Source organism: Psammomys obesus, unplaced genomic scaffold (genome assembly GCF_907164565.1).
Source record: "Psammomys obesus unplaced genomic scaffold, mPsaObe1.curated_primary_1811, whole genome shotgun sequence".
Taxonomy (NCBI): Eukaryota; Metazoa; Chordata; class Mammalia; order Rodentia; family Muridae; genus Psammomys; species Psammomys obesus.
The window spans coordinates 6098215-6112310 of record NW_026596466.1 but is presented as its reverse complement, the minus strand read 5'-3'; the positions used below and the strand labels follow the sequence as shown (position 1 = coordinate 6112310).

Below are 14096 nucleotides of genomic sequence, written 5' to 3'. Positions count from 1 at the left end.
TTTCTTTCTTTCTTTCTTTCTTTCTTTCTTTCTTTCTTTCTTTCTTTTCCTGTTATTTGGGTCTTGGAGTTTGAACTCAGCTCTTCGGGCTTGGCAGTAAGTGTCTTTACTAGCTGAGCCATCTCCTCAGTCTAGGACAGACATTTTAGGTGAAGGAGGTTAGTATACATCATGGTAAATTAAATGAGAAGCTACCCAAAGAAAGATCACAAATCCCTACAGACAACAGAGACTATCGGGTTTGGTTTTCATTCCCTCACAAAGGGGTAAAATGGAGAAGTCATTTCAATCCAGTTTCCCCAAGTTACACCCCTCTTACCTGTCTGCTCTTCATCCTGACACCCCCAAAAGCACCCTAGCTGGGCAAAGTAGAGACAAAGCATGTCTATGTGGTATGGCACAGTGTCTTTAGCATGCTTCTGGATGACGGGGCATGATTGTAGAAAAAAAAAGTCTACATGTTTTGTTCACTTTTTATTTCCTCTTTTTAAAAAAATAATTTACTTTTTATCTTATTTGCATTGGTGTTTGATCCTCTGGAACCGTTCAGACAGTTGTGAGCTGCCATGTGGGTGCTGGGGATTGAACCCCGGTCCTCTGGAAGAGCAGCTGGTGCTCTTAACCACTGAGCCATCTCTCCAGCCCCTTATTTCCTCTTTTTAAAGAATACAAATTTCCCAATACTCCTTTACAGACAGGCAAGTATGGCACATTTAAACTTTCATTTTGCTTAATTAAAAAATAGCGTGATTATATTCAGAGTGTGTGTATGTATGTGTGAGTGCTATACGCAGTGTATGTGTGTGTGTATGAGTGCTGTATGTATGAGTGTATGAGTGTGCATGAGTGTGGTATATTTGGTATGTGTGTGCTTGTGTATGCATGTGTTAGTGGTATATTCAGTGTGTGTATGTGAATATACGTGAGTGTGTATAGGGTGGTATGTGTGTGAGCATACGTGAGTGTGATGTGTGTATATGGTGTAGGTACTTGCTGGTTGGAGGCAGGAGCAGGACGTCTTCTAGAGAGCAGTAGAGCTGACTATCCAGAGACTTGGCTTGTCAGTGTTCACATTCCCATGCCGCTGCAGTTCTGTGGATGTCTTTCTCTGCCATGTCCATAATCTTCCCTGTTATTTCCTTGCATCAGGGTCTCTTAGAGACCTGCAGGCTTGCCCTTTCAGCTGTGCTGGCTAGGTAGAGAACTTTAGGATTGTGTATCTCTGCCCTCACATGCTGGGGCTACACTTATGTCCAGCTATGCCTGGCTTCTCACGTAGGTGCTGGGAGAATTCAAACTGAAGTTCTTGTGCACGTGCGGTGTTTCCCACCATGGAGATACCTAGCCAGCTCCAGGGGGTATAATTTACAGATAAAATAAGGAACAGTATCATCTCTTGGGAAAAATGAAATTGTTCTTGGTAAAACATAGCTGGAACACTTGGATGAGCATTCAATACAAAGACTTGAGTTCATGCAGCATTAGCAGATCTGCGAGCTACACACACCAAGGCAATGACATTAAAGATACTCAGTGTAGTCTGTGGACTCACAGCATCAGTGAAGTTGAAACACAGAGTCTCAAAGCAAACTTACATTTCTCAAATTCTTCTCAAAAGTTGTCATCAAAATAACAGCTTTCATGAAGTGTGCTATTTTTGTGAACCATCTCACTTGATAAGCAAGGATTACTAGCCTTCCAAAATGGATGAGCCCAGAAATTATGCTAAATAAGAAGCTAAGGGGTGGTGACTGATCTCATTCTAATAAATGCACTAATGTAGTAAAAGAAAGAAAAGGCCAGTAGAAGGAGCACTGAGCACAAAACACACAAAAACACGTGTTCATAGAACAGGTTAAAGTTAACAAGTCATGGCTGAATGCTATCTTCCTTGGTAGTTCTCATTCCCAGCTGTGTAGCTGTGTTCCATGCCACCCACACAGAGCTCCTGACCCAAGTTCCTCTCCCTCTTGGGTTTTAATCTGCACAGAAGCTCAGCTCAGTTCAGCACCGAACACTTTAGCACTGTGTAGGCTGTGGAACCAGACCTTTAGAAACATGTGGCCTGCCCCAAACTTGTAAATTCAAATGTGAAAAAAAAAACAGTGAAAAATGAATGTTTCAGGGCTCTGGTTTGCTGATCATGACATCTATTCTTGGTGAAAAGATGGTCAATCATATTCTCTGACTCAGTGAGCATGAATCTTGTGTTACTGTGGTTTGAATGTCAAGCATTTCCTCAATCTCAACTGTCTGAACACTTCGTCCCCAGGTGGCATTGACGCTTTGAAGGGTGTAGCCTCCTTGGAAGAAGCAGGTCAGTGGGATGAGAGTTTGAGGTTTGGTAGCCTGGCCACACTTCCTGGAACCATGCTGGTCACATGAGTTCCCAAGTCTCCAAAAATGAGTGAATGATTAGTTTGAATCCCACATCAAGTTAAACACTCCCTTCTTTAGATTTCTCATTGTCATGAATTTTCTCAAGCAAGAAGAAAATAACCAATACATGAAAGTAGAGGATGGATGCAAACTTCCACACTTTGCCCTTTGTTGTGGTAGCCAAGTGGAGACACAAGCTGTTTAGTTTTAATAGTTTTAATAAATGAACATTAGTTAGCTTAGGAAAGGATTTAGGAGTTCATATGATAGAGCTTCTACACTAGATGAATGTCATTGGATCTGTGTGTCAAAATAAATTATGACAGTAAGGGAACAGGATTAATGTGTGATCGTGTTGGAGGGGAAAGTGTGGGAGAAGTGGCCAGTGACTGTCACCATTGTGGGGCTTCTCCTGACCACTGGGTGTGCAGACACAAATCTCCAGGCACAGTTTCTGACTTGGGTGATCTAGATGAGGCTGAAATAGAACTTGTTCTGTGGCACAAGATCTAGAGACCACCAATGACATCCAAGCCTGAAGTACATGCTTATGGCTGCCCTTCAGGCTTTGAACACATAAACAACATTGTGCTTCTAGAAAGTTCCTCTGGCTGCATGTATTATATCTAAAAAAATGTTATTCTGTAATTTACAGATATGTTCATCTACATGGAAAGCCCCTTGCATATTTCCCAGAAAAAACATCTGTCTTTGTGGTTCCATATCAGTAGATATGACCCATCTTTGTTTACCTTGGTGAGATTCTTTGTCTCTGGAATTCTGGGAGTTAATCATCAGCTGAAGAAAATCCAATCTTTGCTAAAAAAAAAAAAAAAAGTTTTGGAAGGTGTGTGAGCAGAGAGAGTCAAAAGTTCAGAAAAAGCCATGCTTCTGAGAATAATACTTACCTAAGTCAGGAAATCTCACTGGGGTGCCAAAGCACCTAGTGCACAGAGCAGCTTTGGACAGCAGAGTGCTTTCCTGAGCAAACTCCAGTTGTGTGTCCAGTTGTGCTGGTCTTTACTGCCCTCGACCCTGACTTCTCTGGGTTCTGATCAGCCCTGGTCAGCTCCTTCTTTTCTCAAATGTGCTTACCCAGGAAGAAGTTCTGGACTTCAATCCATGTCCTCCTATCTTAGTCCTGTCTTATCAGTAGTTTTGGGGTGAGCATCCTGAAATGTTTCACTGAAATAGAATGCTATGATTCTCTGAGGGGGAGGTGTCACCCAGTCCTGCCTCCCTGACCTATGGACTTCCTTACTCTGAAATAAAGGCTATTCACAATAAAGCCTGACTACCTGGATAGCCTTGTCTCCACTTCAAGGCAGGAGAGGCCCAAAGTTAATTTAGGTCAGCCAGGCAGGTTAGTAAATGATTGTATTCCTAGCTTTTTAGGCAGGATGACTGAGAGTTAAAGGCAAGCCTGGACTACATAGTCATACTATCTCTCCAAACACAAACAAACAAACAAACCTAAAAATAAGGGAGACTGAACATCACCAGATAATTTAAAATAGATTTCTTTTGGAAAATTCATAAAATAATAGGTTTGGAAGTGAAGTTATTCCTTACCAATGGTAAATTAAAGTATCGGGAAAGTGATGTTTAAAAAGAATAATTTTCCTTTTAGGAAGGGATATAGTAACTCTTGTTCCACATCTATCTATCTATCTATCTATCTATCTATCTATCTATCTATCTATCTATCTATCATCTATTCATTTATTTTACACCCCACAAAATTGCAGCCCCTCCCTTCTCTCCTCCCATTCCAATCCTCCTTCCCTTTTCCCTTTAGTCCCTTCCTCCCCCCTCAGAAAAGAGGAGCCCTCCCCCACCTACCCATCTCAGCACATCAAGTCATATCAGGACTGAACGCATTCTCCACCACAGTGGCCTGGCAAGGCAGCCCTGCCACAAGGAAGTGATCTCAAAGCATGCAAGGGAGTCCTTGTTAGAGACAGCCCTGCTCCCCTTACCAGGAAACACACATGAAGACCAAGCTGTCCATTGGGTACATATGTGTAGGGGCCTAGGTCCAGTAATACATGGTCCTTGGTTGGTGTTTCAGTCTCCACAAACTCCACCACCCGAGGCTCAGGTTAGTTGGCTATGTTGGTCTTCTTTTGGAGCCCCTGTTTCTCTGTGTCCCACATTTTTAAAAGATTTATTTTTATTTATATAAAAATAAATATGTGTGCTTCTGTGTGAGTATGTGCATGTGTGAGTGCAGGTGTCCTGAAGTGACAGAAGAGGGCACTGGGCTCCATGATGCTAATGTTACAGTATTCTGTGAATCCCCCCCTCAGTATGGGTGCTGGAAATCTGGTCCTCTGCAAGAATCGGTCAACTATCAATAACCGAGCCATTTCTAGGCTTCTCATCTAATTATTTTAAATATTTATGTTAAGGCATACTTTAAAAAAATAACAAATTCACCTATCCATGGGTATAGTTGGGTTTTGATACATGCATGTATTGTATGATGTTCAAACCAGGTTAAACATTTTTAGACACATATCATTGATTCAAGATAGAACTTTCAAAGGAACTACCATTCCTCTGATAGCTTTTGGAATTTTTTAAATGGCCTCAATGCACATGGGAGTACATATGCTTTTCACACAGGCTTATGACCAGCAGGAAGATGACTGGATCCTATAGGAGTTTTAACTTTTTGCTCATCCTTTCCCCCTGATATGAACTAAGATCACAGACCTTAATCCTTGAAGAAATGCACCATTAATAATGGTTGTACCATTGTGATTTTCTGGCCCAACATTAAAGTCATAAACTCTGTTCCCAGCATGCAACTCTAGAATAAGCTGAGTTGTACACCCAGAGCAACTTGGACCCCTATTCAAGGATGATATGTTTGCCACCCTGCATACGGTCCGCTGTTTTATCCTTAGCACTGAGAAAATTACAAACTTAACTTTTTGAGGTATATCCATAAAGGTTTCCATAACCCCCTTAACTCATTTATATCCTCACAAATTGCATGCAAGGGATTTTTTATGGCATGTGAAGTTCTCATCTCAAAAATATTTATTTCATGGCACATTGATCATAATATGTATCATTTAATTTAAATGCTTTCTTCCTAGCTTATTTATCTCTCTACTCCCAACTCTTCAGTTTCTTCAAAATATAATAAAAAATGCATTTCTTAGCATAGTCCAGTTTTATATGGTATAGGCACACAATACACATTTTAACACTTTATCAATAAACAAACATCCTCGCGTGACCAGTTATTACCTTTTCTTTTTCTTGCATGCGTTTTTCTTTCATTTGTTCTACGGAAGTTCTAAAAAACCTTATAACATCTCTTGGAAACACGCTGATTTCGAGCATATCATAAACTGGGATAAGGAATGGAAAGAGTACTAGAGGGGAAAGAAAAGAGAAACCATGTAAATATATAATTTACCTGGAATGGTTACACTTGTTCTAAAACTCAGGACAATAAAAGCCATCAGGAGCTCAACCAAGATGCATTCCCTCTATGCTATTGCTCAGGTTCCAGGCCATTGGTGGAAAAGGGCATGCCAATGGATCAGTGATATCAGTGGTGCCTGCTGCATAGTTTCAGGTTAAATTCCTTGACCTCTGACCATTTACATGTCAGGCTAAGGTCTGTTTGGATAAATCAGGCTTTAGTCTATAGTTGCAGCTCATCATGATGTTCAAGAAAGGTCTTTCCGGTCTGGAGAGATGGCTCAGCAGGTAGAGTGCTTGCCCTGTAAATGTGAGGATCTGTGTTCGGTTTCCAGAACCCATGTTAAAGCCACGTGCAGTGTCTCAGCCATGGAATTCCTGGAAGCTGGACAGCCAGTTAGCCCAGCTCACTTGGTGAAGTTCTAGGCCAGTGAAAGAGCCTGTCTCAAATGAGGCAGGAGGAACCTGAGAAATGACACCGAAGGTTTTTTCTGATCTACATACTCTATAAAACTGTGTATGTGCACATGCACGAGCAGATGCAGACAGACAGGCAGGCAGGTGAAGGCAGATAGACATAGAATTTTCAGGCTAGAGATACTATAGTCTCTGTTCTTAACCCATCAGGGAATGAGGCCAGGGTCCAAGTACAGAAGAAAAGTTGGAAAACTAATATGTAAATTAATTATCACTACACTCCTCCATAGCTAAAAGGCCAAAGACCTATGGGACAGTTCCAAATTGTGTTAAAATGAAGAGTGAAAAAAAAAAAGACACAAAATGAACAACTCATAGGGGCTGGAGAGATGATGGCTCAGCAGGTAAGATCATTTACTGTGCAACCTAACTGAGTTTGGTTCCTGGAACCCATCGTAGAAGGAGAGATCTGATTTCCAAATCTTTTCCTCCAATGTTCACAAATAGCACTTCCACTTCCACACATACACAACTAACAACACCAACAGTAATAGTATTAATACCAATAAAGAAAACTCTCACAAGGATGCAGACAAAGCAACATCCAGACGAAAATTTAAGGATGCTGAGGGAAAAAAAAGCTGATCTTAAAGGACAACATGTTACAGGAAGTGCCGCGAAGAGAGAAGAGAGGGGGTGGATAGTACAGACCAAAGCAGAATGTAAGTTAAAAAAAAAAAAACATAGAGGAAGTCAGTTGAAGTGAAAAATGCTTCTTCTAAAATATCTTCAGAATTGGCAAAATGTTAGCTGAGATTGCCCTAGAAATAGTAACAACCCAAATTGCTAGTGTGAATAGTGAATGGTTTAGGGAAATAATATTGATATTAAAACACCAGGGCATATTAAAACATTCTATTAGTAATTGGAAGATTAGAACAGGGCTTTAATTACATAATTTAGCTAGAATGCACAAATTCCTAGAAATACACAAATTATAGAAACTGACTCAAAAATATTTGTGTATCATGTATAATAGACCTGTGACATAATGAGAAAGAATTAGTGAAAGAAGGCTGTCCACAGGAAAAGCCTAAGACCAGAAGATTTCAGTGGTGGATTCTACCAACTATTCACAGATAATCAACGCCCTTTCCCCTAAACACTTCTAAAATACAGAAGCAAAGCATCTCAAAAATTCTCTACAGGTTTACGGAGCTTTAGCCCCATAATCAAACTCACATCGCTCAGAAAGAAAACTAAAAACAAACATCACTTGTAAATATAGTTGCAAAATGTTCACCAAAATAATAAAACATCAAACCAAGTGACTATTAAAATACAGCACACTAATTCAAAAGAAATTTTATTATACCATAACTAAGTAAAATTCACCTCAAGGATGCTCGACTGTGTAATAGAAAGAACATACAGAAACATCCTTCAGGACACGAGAACTTCGGAAGTCTTGGTGGGACTAGCCTTTAATGGCTGAGCCACCCCTCCAGCCCTTCATGAAGTTTTTAAACAATTAGGAAACTAGACATGAAAGGTGACAAATTGTACAATTCTATGTACAGGAAGTTAGAAACTAGACTTCTAATTGCTTATACCTGAGAAAGGTACAGAGTTGATAGCTAAACTCACATGGCTTCTGAGTTGACAAAAAGATCCCACAGCTGACAACAATGAGGACTGTGAATATCTTTAAATATGCCAAAAATCTAGAAATCAGCCTATTTAAATGGGCCATGTGTATGTATGTGAAATAAAGTTCACAAAACTGTAAGAAGTTTACCAGTGGGAAAGGGGGAGGATGAAAGAGGGGAACAGGGAAGTGAGAATGACTAAAATCCATTATAAAGTGCGTGACACTGCTGAAAATAAAATGGAAAAAATGGAAAAAACCCAGAAATAATGCAATGTTCATGTACATACTCACTGAGAGGAAGAATGGATCCAAGAAATTAAATTTCAAGAGTTTCTTCACTTTTTGTACAAAGAGATTTTGTGGGTTGTTGAGGGAATCAACATTTACTCCAAATGATGTGCCTGTGATCACATCCATGCTGTAGGCCCCAAAGATGCTGGAGAGAGAGAGAGAGAGAGAGAGAGAGAGAGAGAGATGAAATTAACATCTGTACCTCCTCTTATTCCTTCTAACACACACAATGGATCAAATGGGGGTAAATTCACAAGCCAAGGCAAGGCAGAAACTGCCAGAACCCCTGGTGTGGTAGATCTAGGCCCCTGTCACACTTTCTGGTGAGAAGTTTATCAGATGGCAGTGTCGAAACTATTCTTGTGCTGGGCTGTGGGATACCGTGAGGGTTAGTTTTCGTTGTCAGCTTGACACAATGTAGACTAATTTGGGAAGAGATTCTCAGCTGTCTGTATGGAGCTGGTATTTGGGGATGTCTGTGAGTCATTGCCTCGATTTTGCTAATTAATGTGGAAAGAGCCAGTCCACTTTCCCTTGAGTTTGGGTCCCTTACTGCCTAAGGGTAGAAAAAGTGAGCTGAATACAATGTGTGTTTATTTCCTCTCTGTTCCTGACTGTGGATGTGACTACGGACTTCAAGTTCCTGCCTTGACTTCCCTGTGATGTTTGACTGGAACCTGGAACTGTAAAATATTATGAACTCTTTCCCTCCATAACTTGTGTTATTTTTAAATTCAAGATATTTTTATCACAGAAAGAGATATGATTACAGTAGACATCAAGAGACACGGAAAAAGAGAAACTTATAATCAGATAAACTGCATCACTGTGAGCATGGATGACAGTCAGTATTACCATTCCCTACCACGACAATGTCTGTACCTAGGGGACTAAGAAAGAGAACATTGTATCGGGTATTTGTATATCACTGATACTTGTGTCCAAAGCCTATTCATCTTCAGTACAGCACATAAAAACTGTTATGGATTTCCTGGATCACACCCCATGCTCAAGGTACTGATAGATCTGCTATTCCTCAGTTCTAGGGAGCTGATGTCACCCCAGAGGCAGAAGTGTTACTGTAAGTTGTGAAAGTCAATAACATTCCTGGTTAATCACAAAAAATTCTCTGCACAGGTGTAAAAGGAAAACCTTCACTTTCATGCTCACATGTTCCTCATTTGCCAGGAGGGTTGAATATTATATCAGTGTTTCTTAAATAACTCAAAAGGCCCGAGTTTATTAAAAAAATATCCTGATTACAAAGCCCACACTTCCCTCTTTAAGAACGGGATGGAAGAGAAACAGCGGGATGGCTACACCTTCATTTATTGACTCTGGGTGCATTTTGCATGTATGTGCACCTCCCTCTGTAGTGGTGTGTATGCATGTATGTCTGTTGACGTGGCACACTTGTGCCGTGACATGCATGTGGAGGACAGCTTGCGTGAGTCAATTCTCTCCTTCCTCCACATGTGTCCTGAGGATCAAGCGCAGGCCTCAGTGTTGGTGTAGTAAGCGCCTTTACCCACCGCGCCATCTTGCCGGTCTCAGAGAAGACGTACTGTTTCACTGATACTCTCCACAAGCCCATGGTGAGTTATAAATTGTGCTAAGTTCCACATTTTCACTTCTCTTGTGCATGTACAATATGCACCTAGTATGAGCTGAATGTTTTCTATGGAATCTACACTAACAAATGTGCTTTAAATCATGACCCTTTTTTCTAAACTATTTATTTTGTTTTCTAGAATTTCCAAAACAACAGAGAGATTAATTAGAGGGATTAATCACAGCTCCCATATAAAGAAGTGGCATCCTTTCACCTAGAGTCACTTGTGGTGGTTTGAATATGTATGGCTTCCACACACTCATGTGTTTGAATGTTTGGCCCATAGGGAGTGGTGCTATGAGGAGGTATGGCCTTGTTGGAGGAAGTGTGTCATATGCAGGTATGATCAGAGGTCCTGTATATGCTCAAGCTGTGCCCAGTGAGACAATCTCTTTTTGCTGCCTGCTGATGAAGATGTAGAACTCTCAGCTCCTTCTCCAGCACCATGTCTGCCTGCCCTCTTCCATGCTTCCCTCCATAATGATAATGGACTAAACCTCTGAAACTGTAATCCAGCTCCAATTAAATGTTTTCATTTATAAGAGTTGCCATGGTCATGGTGTCTCTTCAAAGCAATAAAACCCAAACTAAGACATCACTCTACTTTCTCCTGGGAGATGTCCTTTTCTTGGAAGGTCTATTATAATGACAGAGTTATAGGAAAGTTTCCAGTTTCCTCTTGTTTCAGCTTCAGTAGAAGACTGAGTTGTTGTTATCAGTTGTAAAACCAACAACTCATACCTGTCTGGCTCCTGAAGGGATTTAACAATGTGAACTTCAGCATTCCAGCAGGCAGCTGTGGTGTCTGTTAACAACTGTTGTGATTTGAATATGAATTATCCCCCATAGTCTCATGTGTTTGAACACCTGTTTCTGAGATCATGGTACTGTTTGGGATAGTTCTGAACTTCAGAAGGTGGAGCCCTGATAGAAAAAGTAGGCTGCTACAGCTGGATCCTGAATCTACATAGGCTGGACTTCCTGTTTCTTGTGTGTTAGATGCAGTGTGGTCAGCTAGCCTGCTGCTCCAGCCACCATGTCTTTCTGCCATGGTGGACATGCAGCCCCTGGAATTGTAAGCCATCATACAGCCTTTCTTTTCCCAGTTGCTTTTGTTGGAGCATTTTGTCATGGCAACAGGAAAGTAACTAATGCGGCAGCCCAGCACCCAACTCCGTTTTGGTACTTACTCTTTCATGACGATGGGATCGCCTTTTTCTACTCCACGCCTCACATTTTCCACCAACAAATCTGCATACTGGTTAATGATGGGGAACATCTACGCATAAAACAAAATGTCATCTGTAGTGAGATGAGGGGCTCAATTTTCAATGGCCTTCGCTTTCCCAAGGACAAAGCAAGATGTCACATTAGCACAAAAGGCCATTGCTAGGAAGTTCCAGCTCAGAGGACACTGCTTGGAAAGGGCTGTGGTCTTCCACTCTACCTGTCCCCAGATCTGTTCTTCATGTTTCCAATGAGAAGCTTATTACTTCATTACCTCCTTAAGCTTTCCACTGGTGAAGGTTGGAGACAGCAATGTTCTTAATCTCTTCCATTCTTCATTCTCAGATACGGTGATAGCTTTTTTCAAAATTCCTACTGGACCAAAAACCTAGACTCCGGAGCAAAAAAGATGTTGCCATATATAAGCTTGGAGAACACCACAGTTGAAAAAAAAAAAAAAGGTATAATTTATTTAAAAATATTTATGACTCTATAGTTAGTCAATGTAATGTGTTCAAAGAATATTTGTTCCAAAGGCCTAACCCCAGGGGAGGGTGGAGGTGGCCCCCTGCCAATGCATATGGCGTAGGACTTTATAATCTGGCCTGCTTCTTCTACAGAAGCCCCAGATGACTGCAGAGCCACTGTTTCAGAGACCAGATAGCAACAGTCCTTGGCATATCCTTCCGGTCTGTGCCAAGTAGGAAGGAACTGGTGACAACTGGTGGCCTTGTAAAGACAGGGCAGTCATATATTTACACATATTCGTAGGAAGAGCTTTTCTTGATAAAGAGGTGATAAAAATGATTTGAGAAAAAAATGACTTGAAAGCATATAGGCGTCATGTGGGAGAATTATCGCAAGTCTATAAAAAATCTCTTTTCTTTCTGATTTTCTTTAGGTATAGATGATGGTGCTGTCTACAGCTTGGCACCACCTCCTCAAATCCTATGCCCATCAAGAAAACATGTTTTGTACAAAATGGACATTTTTGTCATTCTGTATTTAAAAATGAGAATGTTTTGTGTTTGATATCTATAAATGAAAAAAAACCCTCACCTATGATATCAAAATTGAATCTAACATAATAAGCATAGAGGAAAATCACTGTTTTCAGCGTTTTTCACCATTGGTGTGCGTGTGTGATTCCTTGTGTGCATGTGCAGAGGGAAGGGGAGGACATCAGGTGTCCCGCTTTGTCACTCCACCTTACTGTTTTGAGACAGGGCCTTCACTGAACCTGAAGCTCCCTGTTCCATCTAGGCTGGCTGGGGGGCTCCTGGAATCCACCTGCCTGCATCTAGTGCTGGGGTTATGGCAGCGATAGCTGTGGCAAACTTTTTTTTTTATGTGAGATACCAGAAAAATAAGCAAAGATGTGGCGGCATTTCTAAGGTAAATGAGAGTAGGGAAGACAGCATGAAGCACAATCACTCTCACAATCATTCCACAGAAATGAACTACTAAGAGCACTGATTGCTCTTCCAGAGGACCGGGACTGGGTCCCTGCACCCTCATAGCAACTTGTAACCCTCTGTAACTCCAGTTCCAGGGGTTTTGATGATCTTATCTAGCTCCTTAGGATGTAGCGTGCACAGACACACACACACACACACACACACACGCACACACACACACACACACAATAAAGCAATAAAAATAAATAACTAAAGAAGATGACATATTTTAGGTATGACTCTAACAAAAATGTACAGTATTCTAGAAGCTGTAAAAGTATTGGTGAAGGAAATCAAACAAAATGTGAAAGAACGGAGAAGCATATCACATTTTGAGACCAGAGGGTTCTGCCGGGAAGATGGGTCACCAGGCAGGAGCACCTTTCTTTCTCTTAAGCATGAAGAGCGAAGTTTGACCAACACACATGAGCTGATATGATGCCACGCCAGAATGTTTTCCCCTGGTTTGTGTGTGTTTATGTGAGTGTGTGTACTTTTCACAGATGAGGGCAGGTGTGTGTGTGCCATGACATGCGTGGTGACCAGAGGACAACCTTTGGACATTGGTCTTCACTTTTCCACCTTGTTTGACTTAGGCCAGGGCAGCTGGCCTGCAAGCTTTCCCAAATTCTGTCCTTACTTCCATATCATCATAGGTGTGTACTGGGAGTACACGTGTGTGCTGTGTGCAGCTTTTACATGGGTTCTGGGGAGCTGAGCACAGGTTGTGTTCTAAGTGCTTTTATATATTGAACCATCTTCCCAGACTCCAGGTATTTTTTTCCCCTACAGGTGCAAAAGCGACTCAGTTATGTCAGAAAAACTGGAAAGACAGAAGAAAAAAGAGGAAAAAGAATGTTGCCATAAATCTGATACTCATATAAAACTTAACACAAAATAGATCACAGACTCAGACTTAAATCTTAACACTGTATGTGAATTTGAGACCAGCCTGGTCTACAAAGGGAGTCCAGAATAGCTACGGCTACACTGAGAAACCCTGTCTCAAAAAATCACATGACAAAAACAATAAAAACAAAAACAAATCCACCCCCCAAACCCCCCCCAAAAAAAAAACCCAAACTGTAAAGTTTAGTAAAGAAAAACAGGCAACAAACAAGGAGTTTTCTGGGATACATTTTGAGACATGTTACCAAAGCATAATCTAGATGTGTTTGCATCCTTCAAATAAGAGTTTTTCTTCCCTTACATTTGTTAAAGCACAAACGTTGCTGAAAATGTGTGGGAAATGAACTATTTTATTATTCCGCTGGTGAGAATGCTAATTTGTGCAGTCACTATGGAAACCAGTGTGGAGGATCCTTATATGCCTAAACATTTAACTCCATATGATCCACCATGATGGGTATAAGTGAAGGGAACTGAGCTCAGCACACTGCAGCCCATGTACCCGTGGTTTTGGTGGTTCTATTCATAATAGCCATGCTGTAGGATCACAGCTTAGGCATTGTTCTAAGTTGCTTTCTGTTGCTGTGATAAACTCTTCGGCCAGAAGCAACTTGTAGGTGAAAGATTTTATTTTAGGTTACATGTTGTAATCCATCACTGAGGGGCGCCAAGTCAGGAACTTAAGCCAAGAGCTCAAGGCAGAAACCAACAG

The 14096-nt window shown here is 41.0% G+C and overlaps 1 protein-coding gene across 1 annotated transcript in view; it reads right to left on the bottom strand.

Annotated features, from left to right (window-relative positions):
* The window catches only part of LOC129670161 (cytochrome P450 3A9-like), a 30150-nt gene that overhangs the window by 7284 nt on the left and 8770 nt on the right, over positions 1-14096 (bottom strand). Inside the window, exons 5-9 of the mRNA XM_055598625.1 lie at positions 11293-11406; positions 10982-11070; positions 8176-8324; positions 5641-5768; positions 3132-3198 (exon numbers count right to left, since the gene is read on the bottom strand). Of these exons, the coding sequence (XP_055454600.1) occupies positions 3132-3198; positions 5641-5768; positions 8176-8324; positions 10982-11070; positions 11293-11406 (547 nt within the window). The remainder of the gene's footprint in view (positions 1-3131; positions 3199-5640; positions 5769-8175; positions 8325-10981; positions 11071-11292; positions 11407-14096) is intronic.